We start from the raw sequence: 26,406 nt of genomic DNA, 5'->3' as shown, positions 1-26,406 counted from the left end.
TCTGGTATTTTAAATATTAAATATTTAAGGCGTATCAATAATTTGGAGATTCTTGTTTTTTTCAATTAAGCAGCGATTCTGTTCACTTTTACTATGCAACTCCACAAAATTTGGACAAATTGATCTATAATGCAGTGTTTTTATTAGTTTTTAAGAGTATATATTGTTGATTTGTACAGCATTACAGTTCTTTTCAATAAAAACATCGGACTAAATGGATTAATATTTTAATCGATTTAAAAAAAAAACTTTTGAAGTTTCTTTAAAATTACCAACATATTTTCATTATTTATAAATAAATGTTTTAAATTAAAAATTAATATTAATTAATAGATTAAATAAATTAATAATAATTAATAAATCAATAAATTAAGTTTTCATATTTAATTTTAAAATTTAATATTCTTATAAATCAATTAACTATTTTCATATTTAAATTAAATATTTTCATATTTATATTAAATATTTTCATGTTAAGAATTATTATATGTTATTATTATATAATTAATTAATATATATATAATTATAGAAGGGTAGATTAAGTAGGCCGAGTCGGAGTTGACAGTTTGTTCAAAACCGGACCTAAATTCTCTCGGAAATAAAGCCTACTCCGTCTCCGTTCCCCAATCCGGAATCCGGACCCTCTACCACAAAGAGCACTGCCAATGTAACTCTTCGTGTCACGCTTCCATCTCTAATCTGAAACATGTTTTGGATGGCTCTGGTGACTCGTTCTGTTCAGGTGATAATTTTGTTGCCTACGGAAACACCAAGAAATTTTGAAATGTTTTATTGTAATTGCTGCCATGGAAGATCCCCAAGTATTCACAGATAAAGCCTTTCAGAGTTCGACCAATGGTTTTAATTGATGGAAAAGTTCTTTAGTTTGGACAATAGCAATACATTTTGATGCTCGTCTCGTTGACACAGAAGGACTGACTGCGATACTCATTCACTCGCGTGATGGGACCCGTCAGATGGAAGGTGTCCGTGAGCCGTGCCGTGCCCTCGAAGAGTCCATCCCCTGGGATGGTGCTCACCCGCAGCCGCAGCTCGTAGACGAAGGAACTCTCGCCGAGATCCACGAAATACGCAAGCATCACCTTGTAGAGCCGCAATTGTTGGCATTTCTCGTGGGGGCCGATAATTTGATTGATGGAAGCGATGAGGAAACGAGCAGTACGCAGCACAATGCCATCGTCGGTGGGGATTTCCGTGAGATCGGTGCAGGGGCAGTAGTGCGATGGTATGCCAGCCGATTCGCAGTTCCGTTTCAGGGGCAGCGGCAGAAAGAGACTCACGCCACGCGGCACCTTCTTGGGGGGATAGCCACGCAGTACATCCGTTCGATTCTCCACATGCTGGTTCTTCAGAAGATTCAGATCCATCACATCCTTGAGGGTAGCATGCAGATCGAAGGCTGTGACCAGGTTGTGGGCATTCTGCTTGAAGTTGTCCATGGCAAAGGGATATTTGGCCTTTAACCAGTCGGGATATATGGCCACAAGAAAGGGCTGCGACTCCTCCCGCATGCCACTGTACGTCAGGCGATATTTTCCGGAACGCAGTCCATAGTCCGACATGAGGAGCACCAGAGTGTTGTCTAGGATGTCCATCTCCAGGAGACGCCTCAAACGCTTCACGTAGTCCACATCCAAGCGCCGGGCATAGTGATAGTAGTCCTTGACGCCTTGCGAGTGCCAAAAGAACGAGAAAAACGGGGCAGTTTGCATGTAAAACGATAGTTTATCGATGAAATCGTTCAAGACATCGAAAAACTGCCGCCCTCCCGAGCAGTGGATGAGCTCGCTCGCATCGATGCTGTAGCGCGTGTGCTTGTCCATTTCGAGCATCACGGGATGCAGATAAAAGTCCGTCGGTTGTTTGCGGAAACCCGCTCTTTCATCCGTGAAAATGCCCTTGGCGGTGTCCTCTCCATAGATCGTGGAATAGCCAGCATCCTTGAACTTCTCCCAAAGAAGGCCGCACTTATCGTACGTTGATTTATTCGCCGAAAGACATCGTTGTTCCAGCTCATCGCTGCGCAGGCCACTCAATAGGGGAACCACATTTTCATAGGCGTCCAGACCCACGCGACTGTACCCCAGGAAGAACGTGTGTGGCACATAGTCCAGGAAGCTCGTCAAATGTGGGAAATTCCGTTCGAAATGCATCTGAGACAACGAATCGATGCCCAAAATCATGACAGACAAACTTTCACGTTTCTTTTCGTATGGCCGGGGTGTCTTTTCCTCTTCGAACGGCGGTGGAATAAAGAATATAACATCATTGTACTTGACGACATTCTCGTTATTCCGGCATTGAATGCGATACATTTGATGGCCGCACTCCACTTGAATGGGCTCGTTTTCATTGCGACTCAGATTGAACTGCCTCTCCTGAAGGTATTTATTCGAGCGATCATCCTGGCGTTCCATTCGCCAGCATTTGCACTGCAAATCCTCCTCTATATTGCTGGCCTTCAGGTAGTTATTGTCATCCTCATACAGTGGAGAGATCAACTGCGGTCTGCTGCAGCCCATCACGTGAATGGGCTCCACAAATGGCACGGGCTTCTTTGGATGCGCCAGGACACGGACTCGACAGCCAGGCGTATTGATTAGAAAGCGATTGAATATGACTTCTGGTTCCTTGCCGAAAATATTCGCGAGATATTCCAGATTGAACAAGCACATAAAACAGACGGCTAAGAACACCCAAACGAGGCGACGAGGAAACATTTTTTGTTGTCTGATTACTTTTTCACTTTTGACTGAGAACTGGATTTGTTTTTGGGTAGAAAATTGAAAGAAACATTTAAGATAATTCCAAAATCAAGGCCTACTACAACACTTGGAGAAATTTGGAACATTTTTAAAGAGAAAACTAGAAAATAATGGCCTACTAAACTACTAAGTTTTTATGGGAAAATTGTGAAAAAACTAATAAATTTCCGGTCTTCTATAGTCATAGATTTTTGGGAAATTTTTGATGCTGAAGAAATCTTTTTCTTAAAGAAAAAACCTGCAAATATATGACGACTATCCTCAAAGCTTCCCAGGAAATTTGTGACGCTTCAGAGGCGGTACCTGTGCATCGAAAAAAACGTTTCTTTTAGTGTAAGTCGTTGGAATTCAATAAAATTTGGGCATTGCAATGCATTCTATTATTTCCTATCAATTATTGCAATAATTTCGAATGCATTCTGCCATTGAATTAATAATTGGCAGAACAAAAGCTGCCCAAAAAAATTACATTTATCCCGAAAACCAATTAAAAATCCCCCAAAAATGATTAGAAAATAACAATAAATAAATTAAGTCAAACAATTGTTGATCCCACATTACGATAAAGGGGGAGGGAAAAAAGCAAGCAAATAAATTAGCGGAAAAAATTCTCCGTTTTTTTTTATTCTAAATAAATAACGAGCGGGAGAATAACGGTAACGTTAGCACATGGGATTTTTAGGCGCCATGTAAATGCGTGGCCTGTTTGTCCATTTAAATTATAAAATCTAATCACCTTTGTTTAAAATTTAATGAATGCAATAATTTTAGAGGATTTGCAGTCGGAAACCATCAACGATGCGGTATAGGGGAGGGTAGTAGGGGGGTGGAAGGGGTTTGAATGTGTGTTGGATAATTGGCGACAGCCGCCTAAAAGGGCATAAAAATTAAACAAAAACAAAACAAATAAAAACGGATTAAGCGCAGAGAGAAAAAAAACCAAAAAAAGATTATGAAAAAGCATAACAAAAGAATTTTTGAGTTTTATTTGTATTTATCGCTCGCGTATATGCAAATAAGCAACCAACAAATATTTGAATGGTTTCTCCCCCATTCCCCTCACCAAGCAAAATATTCGCATAAAAATCGAGCAATTTATTTAACAAATTATCCATTTTAGCGGCGCTATTTCGCTTTGTTTTGTCAAATGAGGTTAATTTGTGTTTAACCTGACATGTGTGCAGGTCCTTTCCCCCACTCTGTGGGCCCACTCGTCCTCCTTCCGCCCTTTTTGCGGTCTGCAGTGTGGGTAAACGCAGTTTGTGCTTTCGGTGCCCATTGCCAGTGTGGCCAAACGGCAGTTAGATGGCCGTCAACATGCCGCCATTTTACACAAATTGGTTGGCACAATGGAGTCTATAATGGAAAGGAGAGAGGGGCTTAGAGATCAATAAAATAGAAGGGTATCTGCGGATTGTTAAAATGGGCATTCCTGTCTTGCGAAAATATAGTGTTTGGTAATGTTTTGTAAAGATAAAACACTTTTATGTGTCCTAAAATGTATATAAAAGGGATTTACTATAAATACTTTTAAAAACACAACTTTATTACGGCTTTTATAAAGCATTCTTTTGAGAATCTAATCTTATTTAAAATTCAATATATTGATGGGAAATAGTGTAAATTTTTTGTGGAATATTTTATATATATTATCTTTTTTAAACTTCCAGAGTACCTTAGAGAATAATCTCTAAATCTTCGATTAATAATGGTAGGGCGATAATTTATATTATAATTATAATATATATATACCTATAGATTTCTATAAACGACACACATATTATTGTATCTTTGAATCTAAGCTTTGTTTGATTTTTAGAATAATTTCCTAAATTTAACCTCCACTAAACAGACATAGTTTAAGTTGAAATTGTAATATTTTCAATCATATCTTTCATAAACCTTCCCAAACACTTTCCTTTGATTATTCAGAGTTTGTGCCTCGAAAAAAAACGTGTTTTTATACCCGCTACTCAAAGAGTCTAGGGATATACTATAAGTAAATCTCTATATTTGTATATTATTTAGAGAGAGATAATAAAAATACCAAAAAAAGAGAGAGCATAGGCGGCATATCGGCGCCGATGGAGCCTACAACCAAATGGCAGGACCTATATATACATATACATTGATTTCTACAGGTATATATACATTTATATACATTTATCCAATCCAAAATAATTGCAATGGACATGCCAATGGGCGCCCCAGAGAGTGTATGCCTGCCGCATGAGGACGGAGGTCGGAGGTCGTGAGGCCGTGAGGCCTGAGGCCTGAGGTTGAGAAGGCGCAGGTTTTGTTGTCTGGTGTGACGGTGCGTTGACGTTGTCATCAAAATAAAAATTAATTATGCATTCTATGCATTCGCGTGCATTTGAATTGCTTTTGTTGTGTGGGTTTTGTTTGCTGTGTTACTGTCATTTCCCGCACTTTTTCGAGTGCGTTTTTGTGCGTGCGGCACGGGATTAATGTGGCATTAAAGCACAGTGCAGCGTGTCCACCCCGCCCCGTATGCAGTACTTTTTAGCAATCCCCGATTGTGGGAATAACTGTGGGGCAAATAAATTACATATATAATAATTAAGCAACAGCCCCCCCCCCCCCCCCCCCATACTATGGCGGCGGGAGGGCAGTGCAATTTTTGGGGGCACACACACACTGTGGTGGCGCCACACTAAAATGCATTTGTGCATAGGAATTAATTACGCATAATGACAATTTGATAAAATTGAAAAATTACATTTTATTTCAATTGATTTATTGTAATTAAAAATTCTATAAATGTGGCGCCCTGTTTTCTGCCCTGTTCTGTTCTGTTCTGTACAGAATACAATTTTATCAGTTATTTCCATTTGGCAGCATTGTTATTGGATGATTTGTAACCCCCATTGATTAGTCATTGGACAAAAGTATTCGCATAATTAGTCAAACGATATATTCATGGATATATTTATCCAATTTATTCGTTACAGAGAATCAACGACAAAGCAGGCAAATTTTAAACATCAGAAATCAACGAAAAAGTAATCAAATTTAATAGAAGAAAAACATGTGGGATATCTTCTCTTTAAGCCATTGAAAGAAGCCGTACTTTTTGGGTAGAACCACGTCCACAGGAGGCTCAACCTTGACCTCCTCCGGCTCCAACGACAGCTCCAGCTTCTGCTCCTCCTTCTGGTCCGTCTCTTCCTTCTTATTTGGGGTCTCCTTTTTCTGAATGGTAGCCTCCATATCGATGAAAAACGAAGCCGGCAGGTCCGTTCGAGTCACAGTATCGGCCATAGGTGGGCCAGCATCAGTGGCGACAGTCACCTCGTCCATCTGTTCTATGGCCCCAAGAAAGGCCTTCAAGGCCATGGGATTCTCGGGCTTTACGCTGACGCGGATCTCCCCGCCATAGCCAATCTTCTGGCCATCGTAGCTCAAGGCAATCTGACAGTCCACGGTGGTGTGGTACTTCAGATACATGACGTTCGTCTGGGTGAAACCTTTCAGATGGATCTTGCCGATGTCGTTGAAGAACCGATAGACCAGATAAGCCCGTTCAAAAGGGTAACCGCTGATGGCAATCCAGAATTTGTTGAGCTGCTCGCCGGAGTCATCTTTCTGGTCGGTGTCCTCCGTCTCTTGAACAGCAGCCTCCTCCTTTTGGGGTGCACCTTCTGGCTCCTTGAGGACCTCGCCCAAGACTGTCTCCAGCTGCTGGACCCTCTCCTTGTTGACTGGTGTCAAAAATTCATCAGTAGAAGGACTTTTCTTAGGTTCCTCCGAAATGGGATTCATTTTTTAAGTTTTTTTTTATTTTCGTTTCTTTGATTAGTAGAAATTTTAGTTGCTTATGCGCTGGCAGTACAATATCGTATGGGGTTTTAGTGGGTTTTAGTTGGGAAATGAAATTTAGGTTTAAAGAAAAGGTATACTGATGGGGGGAAAATATTTAGAACAGACTTTCAAAAATAAAACAAAATTTCTCACCCAATTAGGAATTCTCTCACATCATGTAAAATAATTATTACTTATGATTTTCCATTTACTTTGATAAATTCACACCAGAAAACAACCTGACAAAGAACGTATAAACGATCCCTGTAAATACCAGAAAAAAACAGAAATTTTCCATTTCCCATAGATAGATCACAGATCATTGGTTTTTATCAGGTCACGATATGATATAGATCTTTGATCTGGTAAGATTTCCACAATTCGCGGATGATTAACACCCGATGGATATCCCGTTTTTAAGTAAAGGATGGAAGATCACAATCCATCAGTTCGCACCTGAGTTTAATAGGGGGGTTCAAAGGGCAGCCGCCGGCACTACCGGCACTACTGGCACTACAACAAACAAATAAACAAATTAGAAACTCATTCGATTGTTAAAATTATGATGAGAACCAGCAAAGAGTACAGGTTCGTCTCCGTTTGAAGTCTCGCCACGGAAGCAGCCGCCTTTAATCTTCGATCGGCTTTATGGCCCCCACAATCGTTGCAACTGAAAGACACTTCCGTGTCGGCCTCCTTTGTGGCACGTTGTGGGTGGCAACACGCCCGGCAGCGGCGCCTCCAAGTCAAGTATTACTTGTATTTATATCATGGCTAATTTTTAATATTTTATTGAGACTTCTGGGCCTTTGAACTTCCCTACGATTGGTGTATCTTTTCTTTTGGGGGTTTCTGGAACCTCTAAAATTTATGTACAATCCCAAATACCTTTCCACAGACGCTGAAGCGATGCTCATAAATTGTTTAAAATTATGCGTAAATAAAGCAAAACCTCGTGTGTGTGTGTGTGTGTTCACCGCCGTTTGATGTTGTTGTTGCAACGCTTTAGTGGTTCTTTTATTTGAGTGGAGGTGGGGTGTGTGCTGTGTGTGGAGCGTGTGGTGGGGTCTTCTTTGGTTTAACCTAAATCATATATTGATATTTAGTATTTCCTCGGGAATCGAAGAGTTTTCGTACACAAATTTTAGGAAGAAATTCATCGTTTAACAGAAAATGGAAATATCTTTGCCTTTGCATCGGAAATTAATGGTACCCGGTACATGGGAATTTGGAATATTTTCCTTTTATTTTCACTCCCATAAAATTATAAAATTCTACATTTTATTTGGAATAATTAAATCTTCCATTGGAGACTCTTTTTGTTCACGCGGGGAAGAGTTGTTCCTGGTGCAGAGCGGGGGGGGGAGTGGAGTGAAGGTTGGAGGTCGTACGTCGACGTCGGCGTCGGCGTTGGCGTCTCTCTGCCGCTAATTTGCCGGTAAAAGTTGCATGCATCGCGTGCTCCATTCTGCATTCGTGTGTGAGTGTGTGTGTGTGTGTGCTGCTTTGTTTGTGTTGGAGCGCGCGCGAGAGAGCGAGAGCGAACGTGAGAGAAAGAGCATCACCAGAGAGAGAGCGAGAGCAGGCTGCTCGCTCTCGCTGTACTTCCCCTTTTGCAGAAACATCTGTTCCATTGCCAGTTTGTTCCACATATTGCCCCGTTATTTCCCCTTATACAGCGTCGCACTCTGATGCTCTCTCTGTGTGCGCTCGCTCTCTCTCTCTCTGTGGTGCGCTCTCTCTCGCCTCGCCTCGCTTCGCTTCGTTTTAGTTTTGTTTCTTTCCCTTTCGCACCAACATTGATAGTGCTGTCTCCCTTATGCACCCAATCGTTGTTTCTTTTTGTTTTTTTTACTTGTTTTATTTTACTTTTGCTTTGCTTTTGTGTTTGAGTGTGTGTGTGTGTGTTAATTGTTGTTGCAGCTTAAAGAGGGGCGGCAGAGGGTGAGCGTCCCATTGTCATATTTTATTCGGGTTTTATTTTTTACCCTTTACCTATTTTTGTCTTTTTTTTTTGGCATAATATCATTGATGGAGTGTCAGGTGGATTGTAGGTCTGTTATAAGGTCTATAGATCAAAGATATCATGGATCTCTGTTGAAGAATAGATCTTCCTCATCGGACAATTGCAATATATGTATGTATATATTAATTTTTATAAAAAACTATCAGAAAAATGTCAAAAGTTTGACAAAACAACAGAAAATATGGAAATTAAATTAAATATTAATTAAAATAAATTAAAACAATCATGATGTGAGGGAACCAACCGCCGAGACCTTGGAGATTCCTGTCCGTTAACATTCCCGGAAATCCTCACACGATTTAAAAACCATAATTCTGTATTTTATAATCATTTGGAATGACAGGTTCGGTAAAAATACGTTTCGACTCTTTTTACTAACAGAATTACAAAATGGTTTCCACGAATAAGATAATTGGCGCCCCGGAAATGTACGATTTGGGCCCTTGCCTCGACCGATACGAGCCCACGCCGGCCGCCTGTCGGTGTCACTATCGTCCAGCCGTGGGGCAAGTGCCTTCACCGAACATCCGAGCGCCGATCAAGAATTCACGAAGGAAAATGATTAAGAAAATGAATGGAGAACTGAATGAGAATTGTCTCACGGATAAGCAGCGTTGGTTTCTGATCAATCAAAGTATTATCTTTGCTCTGGGCAAGATCCTCGGACGCCCGGCGGACGTGGTCTCTGAGTTTCTGTACTCCCTGACGCTGCAGAACTTTAGCAAGGTCCTCAATCCGGTGGGGCATCCCTGGAGTACGTGTCACGTGCCGCTGTCGAACTATGACACGTGCGATTACTACATGGGGATATTTGATAGCCAGGGGAACCTTCGGAACCCCTACCATCCCGAGTCCCTCAAGAAACTCATCCAAGTAATGCAATCCGTATTGAGAGAACGACCAGATGCGGATAATGGGGCACACGACGCGCTCTTTGGAGATGTAATCATGAGACGAAGACGTGGGAAAAACAGGGCAAAACGCGCCGGCATCGGTCCGGAGAGTGCTGCCCAGGACAGGGGCCAACGGAGGATCCAGGAATCGAATGAAAGAGCCCAGGAGTTGGCCCGAAATCTCAACAGAATTGGCACACATTGCGATTGGCATGAACACCGGGAGCGCAAACCCCCAGAGTATGGAATTCCCTGTTTTGGAACACCCTTTGGCCCCCCAAATGCCTTTGGACCGGGCGCTGGGATCCTAACGCCCGACAGGGGCGACCCTTTTGGACTAAAGGGCTCGCCGTGGGGCAGAGGAGGACTCAACGGAGGAGCCTTTGGGGCCGGAAGAAGGCTGTCCGAATCTTTTAGTATCTCCTTCGATGAAACTCTTTTCAAGGGACCCGACGGCCAGGTATTACAAGCCGATCAGGATGGTAGCGGAAGAGGATTTAGTAGGGACAGAAGACCAGGATCCTCTCCTCGCGGCAAAGAGCTTTCCTCTCTGATCGATGGCGTGAATAAAAAGACAAAGCTCACCAAGGACCTTGGCACTCTGATAGATGCAGTGACAGGTCTCGACGTGGAACCGAAACAACAGAAAGATATTACCAAAAGCAAGCACCTGCAGCGTCGCTTATCGGATGAGTACAACGAGATTACGAATCCATCAAACAAGGACCTCGAACAGGACCTCGAGAAGGGAAAGGGAAAAGCTAAGGAAAGCAAGAAAGAGGGCAAAGATAAAGCCAATGGCCAGCAGAAGAATGGAAAAGGAAAACAGAAGGAAAGCTTCTCCAAAGAGGGAAAAGATGCAGCCGATGGCTACTCGAAGGATGGAAAAGGGGCAGCCGATGGTTACTCGAAGGATGGAAAAGGGGCAGCCGATGGTTACTCGAAGGATGGAAAAGGGGCAGCCGATGGTTACTCGAAGGATGGAAAAGGTAAAACCGATGGCTACTCCAAGGATGGAAAAGGTAAAACCGATGGCTACTCCAAGGATGGAAAAGTTAAAACCGATGGCTACTCCAAGGATGGAAAAGGTAAAACCGATGCTTACCAGAAAGATGGAAAAGAAGCAACCGGTGCCCACCAGAAAGATGGAAAAGGTAAAACCGATGCTTACCAGAAAGATGGAAAAGGAGCAACCGGTGCCCACCAGAAAGATGGAAAAGGTCCAGCCGATGCTAGCCAGAAAGAAGGAAAAGGAGCAACCGGTGCCTACCAGAAAGATGGTAAAGGTGCAGCCGATGCTAGCCAGAAAGAAGGAAAAGATGAGTATAACGATATTACGAATCCATCGAACAAGGACAAGGATAACCTTCCAAAAGGGGAGAAAGTGGAAAAAGGTCAAGCAAAAGGACGGCAGAAATACGGCAGTCAGGATAAGAGTAAATCGGCTAAAGATAAAGCCATTGCCAAAGGAGAATTCGGTAATCCGGCGTACCCCGAACAAACGGACAAAAACGTAGATAAAGTGCAAACGAAAGCCCACTTTTCATCTGAAATTAGAGCATCTGAGAGCAAATCCATTGGCCATCAGAGAAAATCACAGGACTACAAACGGAAAACCCCATGGCCCGACCGCGATAATTTGGACGAATACTCTTCGTCTGACTTTAAGGAAAAGGTTAAAGCGAAAAAACCAAAGACCGATGAAGGAGGTGCCTCAAAGTCCAGTAAAGCTGCCACAAAGGCCAAAGAGGCGGCCGCAAAGATGCCACAAATTATCAAGAAAAAACCAGGAAAATCCGGCAAAAGATATTACTACGGAGAACCAATACCCGTCCTAGTGCACGAACCCTTTGACAAAAGCAAATCCTGGACATGGCTGAGGCGCCACCCGAAGCCGAAAAGAATCGGTCCCGGTGGCAATGTCGCCACATCCGGCAACATCCATCGCTACCGCCGCAGTTCCGTGGAGAAGCAGATGGCCGCCGCCAAGGCCCGGGTCTCCGTGCACTCGACGTATTCCACTTACAGCGACACGTCGTACGGTACCCTGCCAATGTTCGGGACGAGTGTCTCCAATAGGAGCTCGAATGCAAAACCGAAACTTAAAGGACATTCGAAATGAAAGAAGTCCGCATTCAAGTCCGTATTAGATTTGCAGAGAATATTGATATTTTTGACACGATTGTTGACCATTTTGTACATCTGTCAGTGAAACATATAAAAATTATTAAATTAATATTAAATTTTGAAAAAATTTTGTGAGTTTTAAAGCCAGGATTTTATTACTAATTATTATTATAATTATTATTTTACGGTCTAACTGATTTCAAAAATCATTGGGATGGAATAATTATTATAGATAGAATGCCGAAAAAATATTTCCCTGAGAGACTGCCATTTTCTTTTAGTTTATCAAACGATTGATTATAATCAATAATTATATTAACTTTAATTATTTTTCTTTAAATTATCGCTTTCCTATAATATACATAAGTATATGGCATTGAAAGGAAATTCTTGAAAAAAATTAAATTTATTAAAAAAACTTAGTTCAATTAATTTTTAATTTAAATTTAATTAATTTATTTATTTTAATTTTTAATTTTAATTAATTTTAATTAATTAAAAATTGTACTGATAAAATATCTCTTACATTTTTTTTTTAAGTTTATATTTAAATTCTAAGATTTTTTTACATACTATTTGCGTATTTTTTTGCATTTATTACATATTGTGGTGTCTATATTTTGTATAATCTAAAGGATACTCTAATTTACGTAAGAAAATTATGTATCTGTGAGATACGTATACGTATCTTTAGCGTTTTTTGGTATTTGAGAGGTCTTGGATTTTGGTTTTTGATCTGTTTCCTATATTTTAGTATCCCATATATACTTTCAGATCTTAAAATATTTATACACATAAATCTATGCGATTGCATTTCCAAAATTTCTACAGCCATCGCCCTATTTTGTAACTCTAAAACCTTTTCCAAGCGATATTTTTGAGTGCAACAAATGCATCCACAACGTTTTCTGTGGTTCTATCTCTCGTGTTTCCATTAAACCAATTAATCAAATCTCATAATTCACGAAATGGAAAAGCCCGGCCATAAATATGTATTTCCATAAACAACAGATCACACAATTTTTAAAAGAATATTCCAAAAAGTGAGAAAAAAACCCTAAGGGCTTACATTCGGAACACACAAAATGGAGCAAAAAAAAAGGCACACTATAAACTTTTGTTGGGCTTTAAATTTGTAATAAAAATGCATTTACACCTAAAAAAAAAAGCGGAAAAAGCTCATGGAAAAGCGGATAAAAATATAGAATAGAACTGGGGAAAAACAAAAGGCAATCCAACACTAATAATTCGCTTTTATTGAGTGTTTCTGGTGCAATAAAAAACATTTTTCGGTTGAGGATTTCCCTGCCTTTTGGTTGCTGCTGCCGCTGCCGCTGCGGGTCGTAAAAGATTTTTTCGTAAAGATTTTATTGACCAGCAATGCAGGCAGCCCCCCTCCAAAAGATCATGCAACGAACGGGTTGCACCGCAACGAAGAGGGAGGCCTCCTATTAAAGAAACTTAACGAGCCAACAAATTACTACACGTCATAAAAATCAAATCACAAAAATATACACAAAACACGCGGTGCTCGGGGCTCGGGGCTCTGTGGTTTGTGCTAAAAATATAAACACCGATGACTCGATGACTCCCCCAAAAAAAAAAGGGAGGCGACACGGCATGTCATTATCAAAATGATTTAAAAGCACAGTTGCGGTGGCATTTAAGGGGATTTCCCAGGGACGGCAGGCACCGAAAAGGGGTATTGGAGGTCACAGAGCAGGAGGAAAAAATAGTATAAAATATATGCCACACTGGGAGAGAGCCAGGAAGGGTAAGCCCCGCTGGGAGAGAGCGAAGCTAAGCCACGCTGGGAGAGAGCGAGCAGGGTAAGAAAGAGTGGTACAGAGATCTTTGGATATTTAAATATTTTAATTATAAAATAAATACATAAAAATCCCTAGATATCCCTAGATCCTTAGATCTTTGTATCTATCTATCTGTATCCATTCTATCTATGTATCTTTTGAGGCTAAGCTCTAGAAATGCGACAACCAATAAACAGGATCATAAAACACCAGGAAACCAGCCACTACCGACTCCTTTATCGTTGAAAAGTCACCAGGGACTGCACCATCCTTTCAGAAATGTCTAGCTATTCCTAGCATGCTTTCTCCTGTCAAAAGTGAACTCTGTGCCACACCCACATCCTTTCAGCGAGTCGCTCCATCCAGCGCCAGCGTCAAATGTGAACGAGTATGTCGCCTGTCAGCCACTGACATCATAATAGTGTCATTGTCATCAGCCAGAAAGGACTGTGCAACCAATGCAACATACAGCAGTACTCAACTGCCGCCAAAAGGAAGAAAAACGCAGCCGAAAAACAGAGGCTCATAAATCAAAAAGAGCGAGAACCAAACAAAAACAATTAGAAAATGTTTGGGCAAAAACTAAACGCAGATCCAGAGATTCAGCAGGAGGATATATGCCCCATATGCCAGGCATAAATAAACGATGATGCATGCAACCAACGAGAGAGAGAAAGGACACGCAAGGACAACGACAACGACAACGACAACATTTCATCAACGCCAAACGAGCGAAACGTTTATCAACTGCTCAAAAGGCCATTAAACGTGTGTGTGTTGCAACATCAACGCCCCCCAGGGCAGTAGGGGCTACCACCAGGACGCAGGACACCACAGAGCAGCAGAAGCAGGACGAGAACGAGGACGAGGACTATCTGGCAGGACATTCATCAAACGATAAATTGAGTGAATGACTTCATGATGGCGCTGCAAAAGGGGCGCACTTCCCGTCACTTCCGCTCAGACAGACACATGGAGATGTTGCACGCCACGCCCACTCGCACAGTGCCACCCATTTCGGTGAGTGACTGTCGGACTTAAATTGCCATCACATCCTCGAACGTCCGGCGTCCGGCGTCCAGGCGCTTGGCAATTGTTTCTCTCCCACGATTGGAGCTCCTTCGTGTGCCTCCCTTTTGGCCGGCTCTTTTTGGCTGATTTTCGCCTGCACTTTTGCACATCCTTTTGTCTTCAGTCCTTGTGCAGCAGCCACGTCCTGGCCAGCCTTGTGGCAACATTCGTCCATCTATCCGTTCGGCCGTTCGTCTGCTCGTCCGTTCATCCTTGGGCCACATTCATCATTGGCCGCTTGACGTGACGTTAGTGTTTTAATGGACTCCCCACTTGTCTGCTTTGATCACTGGTAGAGGACCCACACATCCTTCAGCCGGTGCTGCTGCTGCATTGTTTGTCTACGTGTACAGAGTGTGGGGGGTTTTTTATGGCTCACCGAGAGTCATTTGCATCTTTATTTGGTGTCCAAGGCGCCAGGGCAAAAACGATTGTGGGAAAGTGCATTGAAGTGGAGGAAAACGGAAATATTGGCAACAAACTTGCAGTGGAATCCTTTCATTTAATGAGCTTATATTCCATCAACACATCATTCGCGACTTCCGTGACATTAAACCAGGCGAGACGAGTCGCCGCATTCGATTTTAATCGCTGCTAATATAAACTAATTGGCATACTTAGCCGTCCCTCTCCCCCCGCACTATTGGAGGCTATAAGGCCGTAAGCAGGCTGTATGCATGGCATCTTCCCATCAACGACAACACACGGCCTGAAAATTATCTAATGAATTTTCACTTAATCCAAATCAAAATGTGCCGCACATCTCTTGCATCTCTTGGATCTCTGGCATCCGTTTGCATCTGTTGGTAGGCATCTTTTGCTGCTGCTGTTGTTGTGTCGTTGGCTGTCATAATCCGATCAGCCAGGCGGCACAGGCGAACATGGCCCCGTCCCAGAGGGGTCCCCAGAAGAGGCTGGCAGCCACATGGAGCAACAACATCAGACGATGACTCTCTGTGGCTGTTGGCACCCAAAAGATATGATCTGTGGCGATCTCCTCCGAGATGCTGGGATGCTCTCTCCTTCTCGTGTCTTCTGTCTTCTTGTTGATATTCATTTAATTTCTTGCTTATAATTCGCATGACAGATATTCAGGCATAATTAGAGATTAATTGTTCTATTCATAATTGGTCTTGAGTTGAGATTTCTGCGGACACGACGAAAATTACAGTCAAGGTGTGGGGTGACTGGGGTGAACCCAACTGTCAGAGGGCCCTCGCCGAATGACAGCAACAGTTGCCTATTACGAATCATATTTAATATGATACGAGTTGTTGGAATTAGTGGCAGAAATAGTCAGGAGAAGCTACAGAGGAGCTAGAATGAAGTGGGCCTCATTGAAAACTTTGAGGAAGTTCCATCTTTCAGGGAAAGATGCAAAATTATGGCATATAAAGTTGGATGAATGAAGCAGAAGATACAGGAAATATTTGCATTTGTGCCTCCACAAAAACGTTCGGGTTTTCGTTGAAATTTTTAAAGGAACTTCCAAACTTGTATCTGGAGATCATTTCTGAAGAAGTATCTACAAGGAACAACGCTTATTCTACCTCGACAGAAACGTTCGCGGTTTTCACTTAAATGTTTAAAGGAACTTCTAAACTTGTATCTAGAGATCCCGAATTCCGCTTTATTTTAACAGTATGAGCATTTCTGAAGGAGTATCTATAGGAAAGAACGCTTATTGTGCCTCGAAAAAAACGTTATTTCTTCAATTTCCACTGGAACTCCAAAAGTTTCTTCTAGGAAGACTTTCTACGAACATTTCCAGCAGTTCTAAGCATTTTTTATTGGAAAAGTTGTCTTCAAAGCATATTTTGCGACTCGACTCGTTTTATATATTATTTCTAATTTCTAATGGAACATATAGACTTTCTTCTAGAGATGATCCCAAAAATTGCTTTCTTCAATCTGCAAGCCTTTTATCTATAAAAAGATATTTTTAAAGCATTTTTGTGCCTCGAAAGAAACGTTTTTTTCTTCAATTACGAATGGAATTGTTACACTTTTGGCTGAGATTTTTCTTCAAAAATATAAAGCCCGAACTCGAAAAGTTTCTTCTAAAGAACACCCCAAAACTACTTCTTTAAACATTTCAAGCATTTTTAAAGATCTTTTCTCAAAGAAATAAGCTGCAAAGTGTTTCTGTGCCTCGACAAAAAAGGTTTCGAATGTATGAGCTTCAATTTTGAATAAAACCTAAAACTTTCAAGCACTTTCTAGTATATTTTTGCCAAGAAATAATCTCGCAAACCGATGTATCTGTTACTCAACAATTGCATTTCCAAAACAATTTGTAGACAAAAAAATTGACAAGACAAGACATGGACATGGACATATCCATAGGATATCCTTGGCCAATTCCTCGTTGTGTTCTTGCGTTGTGTAATTTGTGTTATTTGCCCATAAAGTTGATGGTTCCATCGTTTGTTTGACATTCCGCAGGACCGAACAGGACAGGACATGCCCAAAACGAAGGGGGGGCAGGGGGAGAGAAAGGACTCTCGCAGCAGTAGCATATTTTATTTCTCCTAATGACACAGTGCCCGCACAAGGACCCCGAAGGACCCAAAAGCCAGACGAAGGAGAAGCGCACATAAAATGTGAAATTTATGCTCGGGCTTTCCTTTGTTTTTACTCAAATCGTACATAGATTATACAGGAATTATGACGAGCGCGTGTCTATCCATCGAGCAGCAGGACAATGGACGCTACGGCGAGAACTTTGAGGACGGTCCTGGGTCCTGGGTCCTGCGTCCTGCGCGCAAATAGTTTTCATAAATTAATTTTATTTCGCTTGTGGAGCCATCATCAGAGGGAATGTCCTCGCAGGACATTGCCGGACTCCTCTGTTTTTCCAGACACTTCAATATTTCTTATTCCTAATTGTGCGACAGTTTTCTCTCGTTTCTCGTTTCTAGTTTCTCGTTTAGCTTTTCGTCTTTTTTTTTTTGCTTGCCCCCCAAAAAGTTGACGTAAATTAGAGCACTTTGCGTCGATTTGCAACGATTTTCGGGAGACAGGAACGGGGAACGGGAAAGTTATGTTCTGTATCGCAAAACCATAAATATTTATATTTATGGCAAACAGGGAATGGTTATAAATTGGCACAGAATGGACGGAATGTGTCTAGAAGTTTTTGGGGATCGGTGTATTGGGGGATTCGGGGATTGGATTGGGGATTCGGACAGCGTCGTGTATCTCTGGATTTTGTCATTTTTTTGTGGATACGTCAGCGAATTTTGAAGAAATGTGTGGCAGACTGTGCATATAGATGATGCTCTGTGGGGGAGCTACAGTGGAAGGTCTATTGGTGGTAAGATTTTTGAATGGGAAACTACGGCTAGGTAGGGACATCCCTTGGTGGGAAAAATACTTACTTCAATAGGGGTATTCGTGAAATTATTTATTAAAAAATCTTAAAGCACGAAACTCCTTAACCAATTTATAGCTAGCTTTAGTGGATCTAATTTGTGATACTAAAGTTTTAACTTAACGAGGGCTGCTGCTGCATGACGCGCAGACCTTTTGTTTGAATATTTCAGGAGGAGAATTATATTTAAACTAAAGTAAATGAGCTAAAAATAAATACAAGTTAATCAAATATTTGTCTATATTTTAATCTTAGATTTATCTGGTATCAGATTCGTAACACCTATTGAATAACGTTTCTTCTCTACTACTGATGATTTTTCATATAATTTATAGTCTATTTGTCATTAGAAGCCTTACAAATATAATTTCTAGCAATATAAATTCTCAAAAATTTATGAAACATAAGCCTGTCTAGAATTTCTGTATTAAATATTATAAAATGTGACCATATTTGACTAGAGAGCGTGAATTAAATACAGTATCCATCGCAAAGTCTACTATAATTAAATCTTAAATAAATCGTATAACAGTTTTTTACTATTATTACTATATATTACTATATTAAAATTTATTTCAGTTTTTCTACAGTGCTCCCACAAATTTTGAAACAACAAAGTGTGCTATTCCGAAACAATTCTCAAGAAGATACAATAATTGAAGTAAGTGAAACAAAAACCTATTCTATCAACGTCTTACACAATTTGAAAATACAAAATTTTTATTCTTTCCAACACTAAAAAACTTCCACTAAGATTAGATCTCCTATAACACCCTACTATTTTAATTATTTATATATCAAAATAATAATAATTAAAGTTTTCAGAAAAATGCTAGATTAAATGCTATTATTTTGTTCTCTGATTTGTGTTTTAAAATGTATCTTTAGCATCAGCATAAATACCTTTAGAGTGGAATAGTTACCCTTAAAATTAGGTGACAATTTTAATACCCATTTTGGGGGCTGTGTTCTCTCAAAATCTCGTATCGTAAAAATGAATTTCTAGTGCCTGGATATACCCAAAGCGATACTCGTAAATGTGGGAGCTGTTGGAGTGGATCCGAAGAGCAGACCACCGGGCAAAAACCATCATTTCAAAATAACGTATCGTAAATTTTCAAGTTAACATCAAAATTGTGAAAATTATGTACAATTTCCCAGTAACAGAAAGCGGCAGCCACAGTAGCAGCAGCAACGAGGGGCAGAGAGAGAGAGAGAGAGAGAGAACATTCATAACCAAATTTATTGCAAATAAGAAAAATGTCCGCCATACGATAGACGGACAGAGAAAGAGGGAGACAGAGAAGGGAAAGAGAGAGGCAGAGGCAGAGAGACAGAGCCAGAAGATAGACAGGAATGTAAACGAATGGAATGGGGGCGAGAGGACATGGACATGGACGACACGACGACTGGGAGCTGTGGACATCGTAGTCCTCACAAGTGGCCAAGGATTGGAGTCCTCTTGCGTTGTAGTTTTCCCCTCCCGCCCCTCCCGCTCTGCGGTCAGCAGAAAATGTAGAAAAATAGATGAAAAGCAAAGCATAAAAAACATAAATTCCATAAAAAAAAGAAGAAGGAGGGAAGCGCCACAGAAAAAACAACAGAAACAAAAAAAATGATGAAAGACAAACATGCGCCACAAGGATAATGGACAGAAGGCAGAGGCAGAGGCAGCCAGCAACCAGCAACCAGAGGAAACAGACAGAGACAGAGAGATAGAAAGAGAGAGATAGAGAGAGTGGGATAGAGAGAGTGGGATAGGGGGGGCAGAAAGTATCGGGGACACTTTTGTGGGTGTTTGTGTGATGTGCGCACAGGACCAAAAACTTTCAAGGGGTCGGCCATCGGGTGGTTTCCATCAAAACAAACAACGGGGCCAAACACTTGACGAGCGAGCACCGAAGCCACCGCCACCTCCCGCCCAAAAGGATGTACAGAGTCCTTTCCTGGGGTTGACCCGAAGTCCTGCCAAAGTGTGCTGGAATGTCCAACCCCTTTCCCTGGGGTGGAAACGGTTTTTTTGGAAAGCTACTTCTAGTTGATTCTGGGCAAAGGAATCTTGGAATTTCTAGAGAAAATATATTTGAGATTGCGTTAGGTTAGGTAGGGAATATCAAATGGTAAGGGGTTGAGTACGGTATACATATGTTTATCAACTAAAGCCAGACCTGCAACAGACCTATTTTTATAATAAAAGTTTAAGATATTACACAACGATAGAATGGAAGACAGTCTGAGAGCAAAAGAACAATTATAATTTTCTAAGTGCATAGATACTTTTTAGTGTGTGTTTATGTTTAGAGATACTTTTTGATCCTTTCTACATTCAAAAATGCTTTAAAGACGGGCAATAATCCTCTCTTAGAGACTGAATAAATTAAGTTCTATGCAAAAGTTAAGGTTTCCAACTCCAGAAACCCCTCAGCTATACAAAGAACCCTCTAAATGATTTAAAGGTAAGTTCCACGCTACTATAATCTATTATATTCCATACAAAGATCTTTATTGAATATCTTTCTTCACCAAAAACCACATTTCTTAACTTTAAGATGTACCAAAACGTATCTTACTCCCAAAAACCCAGCCAGCAATCATATCTTTAATAATTCCCCCTTTTTTTCCACACCCAAAGTGAGCCAACACTTCATTTATAAGAATACATTTCCATTCAAAAATAAACCCAGATGAAATGTCAAATTAAAAACTCAAATCCTGGTCCTTCCCCCTCCCCTTAAGTAGCCTTGAACCGTAAAAAAGGGATGATGGAAAGGGCTGCATAGGGTGGCTAAACAATGAAGTGTCGACCGTAATTACACGTGCCACGCCCACCACTCTCAGACACACACACACACATGACAAGGCACCTAAATGAAAAGCCCTCGAAGTGACAAACAACGGAATTGCTATTTTAGAAACAAACCCACAAAAAAAAAGAGAGTTGAAATTTTTTTTGCAGATTTTTCAGCCATGTCAAAAAATTGTCAGCGCTGTGAAACCCCCCCACAAATGCCTCCCAGAGTGCTCCCCCTCCAATGCCACATGTCAGGGGGAAAATGTGAGTTACATTCTGCAGCAAAAATTTGACACTTGATATTTTGAAAATTGCCAAAATGGAAATGGCCTTTTGAATTTTGAGTAGAGCACATTGCCATCAAAATATGTATAATGCGAATGGCACACAACCATTTTCCGATTTATTTCTAATTAGAGACAACTTTTTGTTTTGGACATTGTCAGCGTTTGTTTTTGTGGGGGTTGCGGGTTGTTTAATGAGTTTCAACATTTGCTCGCAGCTGAAATTATTTGACAGTTGTCATTTTGACAGTTTCTAAGCCAGAAATTAGAAAGGGAAAAGCGGTTTAAATTGGCCAGAAATTAACGAAAGGGGAATGCTCTAATATTTAAAGGGGGGGCGAAAAGGGAAAATTGATTCGATAAATTATGGATAATTTAAATTTAGAGTAAGGCGAAGGAAATTAGTGGATTGATCATACTTATAAAGACCTAAAAATTTAGGAAAAGAGGAGTAAACGAGTCGAAATCGATAATTTCGATAATTATCGATTAATTAATCATTTCTTAGGGCTACCTGTTGGCATCCATAGTTATCGATAAAAGATAATAAGTAATAATTAATTGATAAATATTTAATCGGCCATTGATTATTATTGTTGACAAATAATTATTATCGTTGATCGTTAACAATTAATTATCGATAACACTAGATAATAAACGATGAAATTGTATAATTATATTTAGGAGCATATAATGATCGATAATTATCGCTAAAACGATAACTCTCAAGTAAAATGCTTCACCCTAGAGTAATAATCGGCCTTCCCTTTCTTTCGTTCTGTCTTTGTCGCTCTTTGGTCCATCCGTCCGATCGGTTCTTGAGATATCTTTTTTTTCTGTATAACAAAAGCGCCGAAAAAGCCATTAAACATGTTGTACCCCCATTAAGATCCATTCATTTAGCCAAATTAATTAACTTGTTGTTCGTAGCGACACCAACAATTACGGGGCTCGCGAGAGTGAAAAGAACGCTTCCATCATCATAAAATATTTGCTCGATGATGCGTGAAAATTAATAAAAATTATAAAAAAGAAAATATTGTACATTTTAAAAAGCATTTCTTGGTGTTGGATGTGGCTTTTCTCTGGCTCTTTTTTTTGGACCTGCCATTAAATCATAATAAAAAACGATAATTGCGATTTTCACCCGAGAAACCATAAATTAAGTGCCACGCATGCGACAAGAGAGAGTGTAAGTCGTGATTCAAATTGACGTGTCAACAATTAACATAACTCTCTCCAGAAGAAGAAAATGCAGCACCCACGCCTTTGGAATTTCCGCATTTTCGGGGTTCGCGGCTCTTGAGTTCGCGATTCGTCAATATCTCTGTCGGCGCCTTCGTTAAAATTCGATGCCACAGTCAGTGGCATTAACCAGCAGCTGCAGCAGCCTCGTCATCCTCCTCGTCCAATGGTTCTGGATTCTTGCTGGTTCGAAGACTCTTCGGTTGACAAACCATCCGTCAAATGCGTGGGCTGTGCGCCTTCACTCTTTGGCATTTCTCTTGTGAAATGAGTAAAAATATTTGAAAGATAAATAAACCAATAAATCATTATGTTTAAATTGGCATAATATTTATTTTAGTGGTAGTTCTCGCCAGAAAATTCAAATGGAATGGTAACATGTGTTATGTGGGAAATTCTAGGGGCCAAAATCGTGGCATGTTCAAGTGTCAAAATGTTGAAAGTTTACACGGGATTTAGTTGGGATAGACAGCTGACTAGCGCGGGATTCTCTAAGAAAATACTAGGAAATTAAGTGGGGGATTTTGTATATAAATAAAGCCTTTTCTTTAAATAAACTAATAAATAAAGTGGCTAATTTTTTAAGAAATATTTTTAGAGGATTTATCATGAATATGTGTCTATAATTTTTCCCTATTCCCACTTTATGCCCTAGAATTTTCCTTGATTTTCTTTCAATTTTCCCCCCCATTTTATTGCCCATGAATGGGGGGGTTTTGCCTGCCATTCAAAAAGTGGGAAAATTTTGTATGCCAAATTTAATGTTATACTTCAATAAAAACTTCTTGAAGCCAGACGGCTGGCTGGCTGTGCAACATGTTGCAACGTCCGCATTCCTGCATCGAACATTAATTTACAAAATATTAACAACATGAAACAGAAAACAAGACCGATGCAGAGATGCAACAACAGCGCCAACTTTTTATTAATTGCAACCAAGCGACACACACAAAAATATTCACAGCAAATAAACTGTGTTGCCCCGAACGGAGGAGAGAGAGCGAGAGAGAGAGAGCATGGTGGGGGCATGCAACACATGCTAATTTTGTGCCTCAGTCAATGACAAGTTCTTGTCAACCTACAGAATGGGGGAGCAGCGAGCGCCACTGTCGCCGAGTGGGCCAATAAATAACGTAAGTGAAAAACAAATGGAAAATATTAAAAACTGACGGATGCCTGCGTTCGCGAGCAGCAGGAGGAGAGGAAATGTTGCACAGAGGTTGCCCCGAGCTGGGGGCATGGCACTGGGCAAGGGCGAGGCATAAAACAAAAGCGAAAGAAGCGGCCAGGAGGAGGCCAGCGAGGGCCCCCAGAAGACAAATGCGAACAAGCTGTGCGCATCGTTGGAGGCGAACAGTGGGGCGAAAGCCAATGAAAAGTGGTTTATAAAGGCCAAGGAAATATGCAAATAATGCAACACTTTTCTGGGCAAAAACTCCAGGCCTTGTCCCACTGTTGACACTTGGGGCGCAAAGCGTTTTTCCTTTTGCTTTCTTTGCAATTAATTTTGCATGCAATTGAGAAAAATAGCATGGAATGGCTTTATTAGTGCACTATCGAATGAACATCGAGGGCAGGCAATGGCCAGAGAAAGAGCCACAGCCAGAGCAAAGGAGAGACCTACAGATAGAGCCAAAGTCGATGTTTGATTGCCGCATATTTGAATGTTGATGAGCATGCAGCCCCTCCCGTCCCCCCGCCCCCAAACCGGGGTCCATTGATGGCCCGTGAAAGGCATTTTACATAATAAAACGAACAGATAAACAGATCGCTGGGGCCCCGTCCCCACTTCCCGATGGCTCATCTGTTGGGGAAAATTTGAATAAATATCCAAATTGCTGTAAATCACAATCAAGACCCAATCGAATCGTTCGATGGAGAGACGACAGACACCCACTATTTATAAAATATCCATCTCTTTTTTTGGGGACCCGGACGATGTGTCGCCGCCGCAGTGCCGCTGTGCCGCTGCGCCGCTGCGCCGCTGTGCCGCTCTGTCGTTTCGTCATTGAATTTTCTGTGGCGGCTGCTGCTTTCTTTGGGGCCGAAATAAAACGAAAACTTAACATATTTATTGCCGCGTTTCTGTCATAAATTTGTTTTATAGAAGAGGCAGAAGAGCATTATCAAATTGACCGAAAAACATTTCATTATGGGTATCGAAGGCAGCAAAGATACAAACTACCAGCCCGAAAGTATCTATAAACAAAAAACTACTAAAGCAATTAGTTTGAGTATCTGTAGATGTGGGCTGTGGGCTGTGGCGCGAGATACATCTTCAGAGATGGATTGTCTGAGAGATGCAAAAGATACGAGCATTCATTCTGGCGAATCATTGTCGTCATCTTCTGATTGCCGCTTGGGGACTGCCACTCTGGGGCATGGGTTGCTGCCATCCCATAAATAATCCCACAAAAATAAATGCGACGACACAATTTTTTGGTTTTCTTTTTTTCTCGGGTTGGTTTGAATTTAAAACAACTCATAAATCGAATGGAAAAATCGTATAACACGGCATTCGCCAGCTAAGAATTCATCAAAAAATGTTGAAAAATTGTGAAACTTTCGCGCTGCGATCATGTGGAAATGGGATTATGTTGTGCTAGAAATATATACATATATTAATAATTCCATGATTTATGGTGAAGGAGAAATGTATATTTAAATAGAAACCCCATCAAAATGAGTGGCATTTAGGGGTCTGAATGATGGGATAGATTTTTGCTGTTGAAACAAAGAAAGGTGTTAGAAAATACATTTAATTTCTCTAAAATATAGGTGTAGATCAGAGAAGAGGTAAAGGATAGTAATGACTTTAGTTCTTATCTAAAAAGTTCCTCGCAAGTACCAGAATATCTCTGATCTGTACCTTAAAAACTTTTTAGAAGAGGTACATATGAAGGAGCGCTACTTCCGTTCTTCTTTTTGAGAAATTGTTCATAAAATGTATAATTTTTCGAGCAGAACATCTCTAGGGATTGCACTGATCTTTCAACTTTCTATCATCTCCCCAAGACTTTCTCGTTCGTAAACGTTTTTTGGCAGAAATTTGTGTGATTCAGCGACTACCGAATGCCCGATCGAATCGTTTCCAAAACAAACTACTGTTCAAAATCCTCACATATCATATCGAATTTCATACAAAATTTAATTTTGTTCGGGAGCTTCTGTGTCTGCCTCGAGAGGCTTTTTGTGAATTCAGTGAAGCAAATTAAGTCCCGAAGCGACCATGTGGTGGTGCGGTGGTGTGGGAAACCAAATTTGAAATGCCGCCACAGAGAGCGAATAATACAACAAGAAAAACAATAAAATTAGTAGTAAGAGTGAAAGGCAAATCAGATGATGAAGAAGTGTTCCTTAATACCCATGAATCTTCATCTCCGGTTGGGGTTTTCGAGGCCCAAGCGTCTCCCGAGTCTTGACTCTTGTCTTCCAGACGAACTGACATTCAAATTAAATTGGATTAGCCGAGCGTTCCCTTGTCAAAAGAGCAAAGCAAAAAAATCCCCAAAAAAAAAAAAGAAAAGAGCCTCTAAGAAGAAACTGCAGAAGAGCAGCAGAGAACTCCAAAAAGTGAAGAGAATTCTGCAGACCGAAGACTCTGACAGTGACATATTTTGTGACAGCTGATGGAATATGCTTTGGAGTTGGGTTCCGTCTCGCTCTCTCGTGGAGATTCCCTCTGAATGAATGACTGATCCATCATGATGTGGCTCTGTGGCTGTGGCTCTGCAGCTTTTGCCAGTGTCAACTTTTTTATACTGGAAGCTGATGTGTCGGCACCATTTGATCGCATCGGAGCTAATCCTTTTCGCAATGACTTGACAGCAGATGCTCTGCCGAAGCCGAAGCCGAGGCCGAGGCCAAGGCCTCCTCATTCTCTTGCTTTGGTTCTTAAATTTCGCGGTGCCATCAATCAAGAACTGGATGCTGGATGGATGCCGGATCGTCGCGCTAATTAGTCACTCAGGCATTCAGTCCGTCAGTCTCCGTCATTCATTCAGATATCAAATTATACCACAAAAAGCTCTGTGGCCTGTACTTAGTCGCACTCTAGTGATCAATCAATGATGATTAATGCAAATGCAAGGTCAGCACAATCTCCCTCTCCCTCTCCCTCTCTCTCTCTACTGCTCTCTCGATCGATGTCCGGTTGCAATCGCCACACACATCAATCATT

The 26,406-nt window shown here is 41.0% G+C and overlaps 3 protein-coding genes across 3 annotated transcripts; 1 reads left to right on the top strand and 2 right to left on the bottom strand.

Annotated features, from left to right (window-relative positions):
• Positions 1-839: 839 nt before the first annotated feature.
• Positions 840-2,735, bottom strand: LOC6593741. Its single transcript, XM_002018963.2, has one exon. The coding sequence runs from the start codon at positions 2,694-2,696 to the stop codon at positions 882-884; it is 1,815 nt and encodes a 604-aa protein (XP_002018999.2). The 5' UTR covers positions 2,697-2,735; the 3' UTR covers positions 840-881.
• Positions 2,736-5,723: 2,988 nt separating this feature from the next.
• LOC6593742 lies at positions 5,724-6,569 on the bottom strand. Its single transcript, XM_002018964.2, has one exon. The coding sequence runs from the start codon at positions 6,567-6,569 to the stop codon at positions 5,820-5,822; it is 750 nt and encodes a 249-aa protein (XP_002019000.1). The 3' UTR covers positions 5,724-5,819.
• Positions 6,570-9,011: 2,442 nt separating this feature from the next.
• On the top strand, positions 9,012-11,736 carry LOC6593743. The gene has a single exon (XM_026987868.1). The coding sequence runs from the start codon at positions 9,025-9,027 to the stop codon at positions 11,647-11,649; it is 2,625 nt and encodes an 874-aa protein (XP_026843669.1). The 5' UTR covers positions 9,012-9,024; the 3' UTR covers positions 11,650-11,736.
• The last annotated feature ends 14,670 nt before the right edge of the window (positions 11,737-26,406 follow it).

This window comes from Drosophila persimilis, unplaced genomic scaffold (assembly GCF_003286085.1).
Source record: "Drosophila persimilis strain 14011-0111.01,24,50 unplaced genomic scaffold, DperRS2 tig00000124-arrow-pilon, whole genome shotgun sequence".
In the NCBI taxonomy this organism is placed as follows: Eukaryota; Metazoa; Arthropoda; class Insecta; order Diptera; family Drosophilidae; genus Drosophila; species Drosophila persimilis.
The sequence above is the reverse complement of the archived record's forward strand: the minus strand, read 5'-3'. Positions and strand labels throughout refer to the sequence as shown.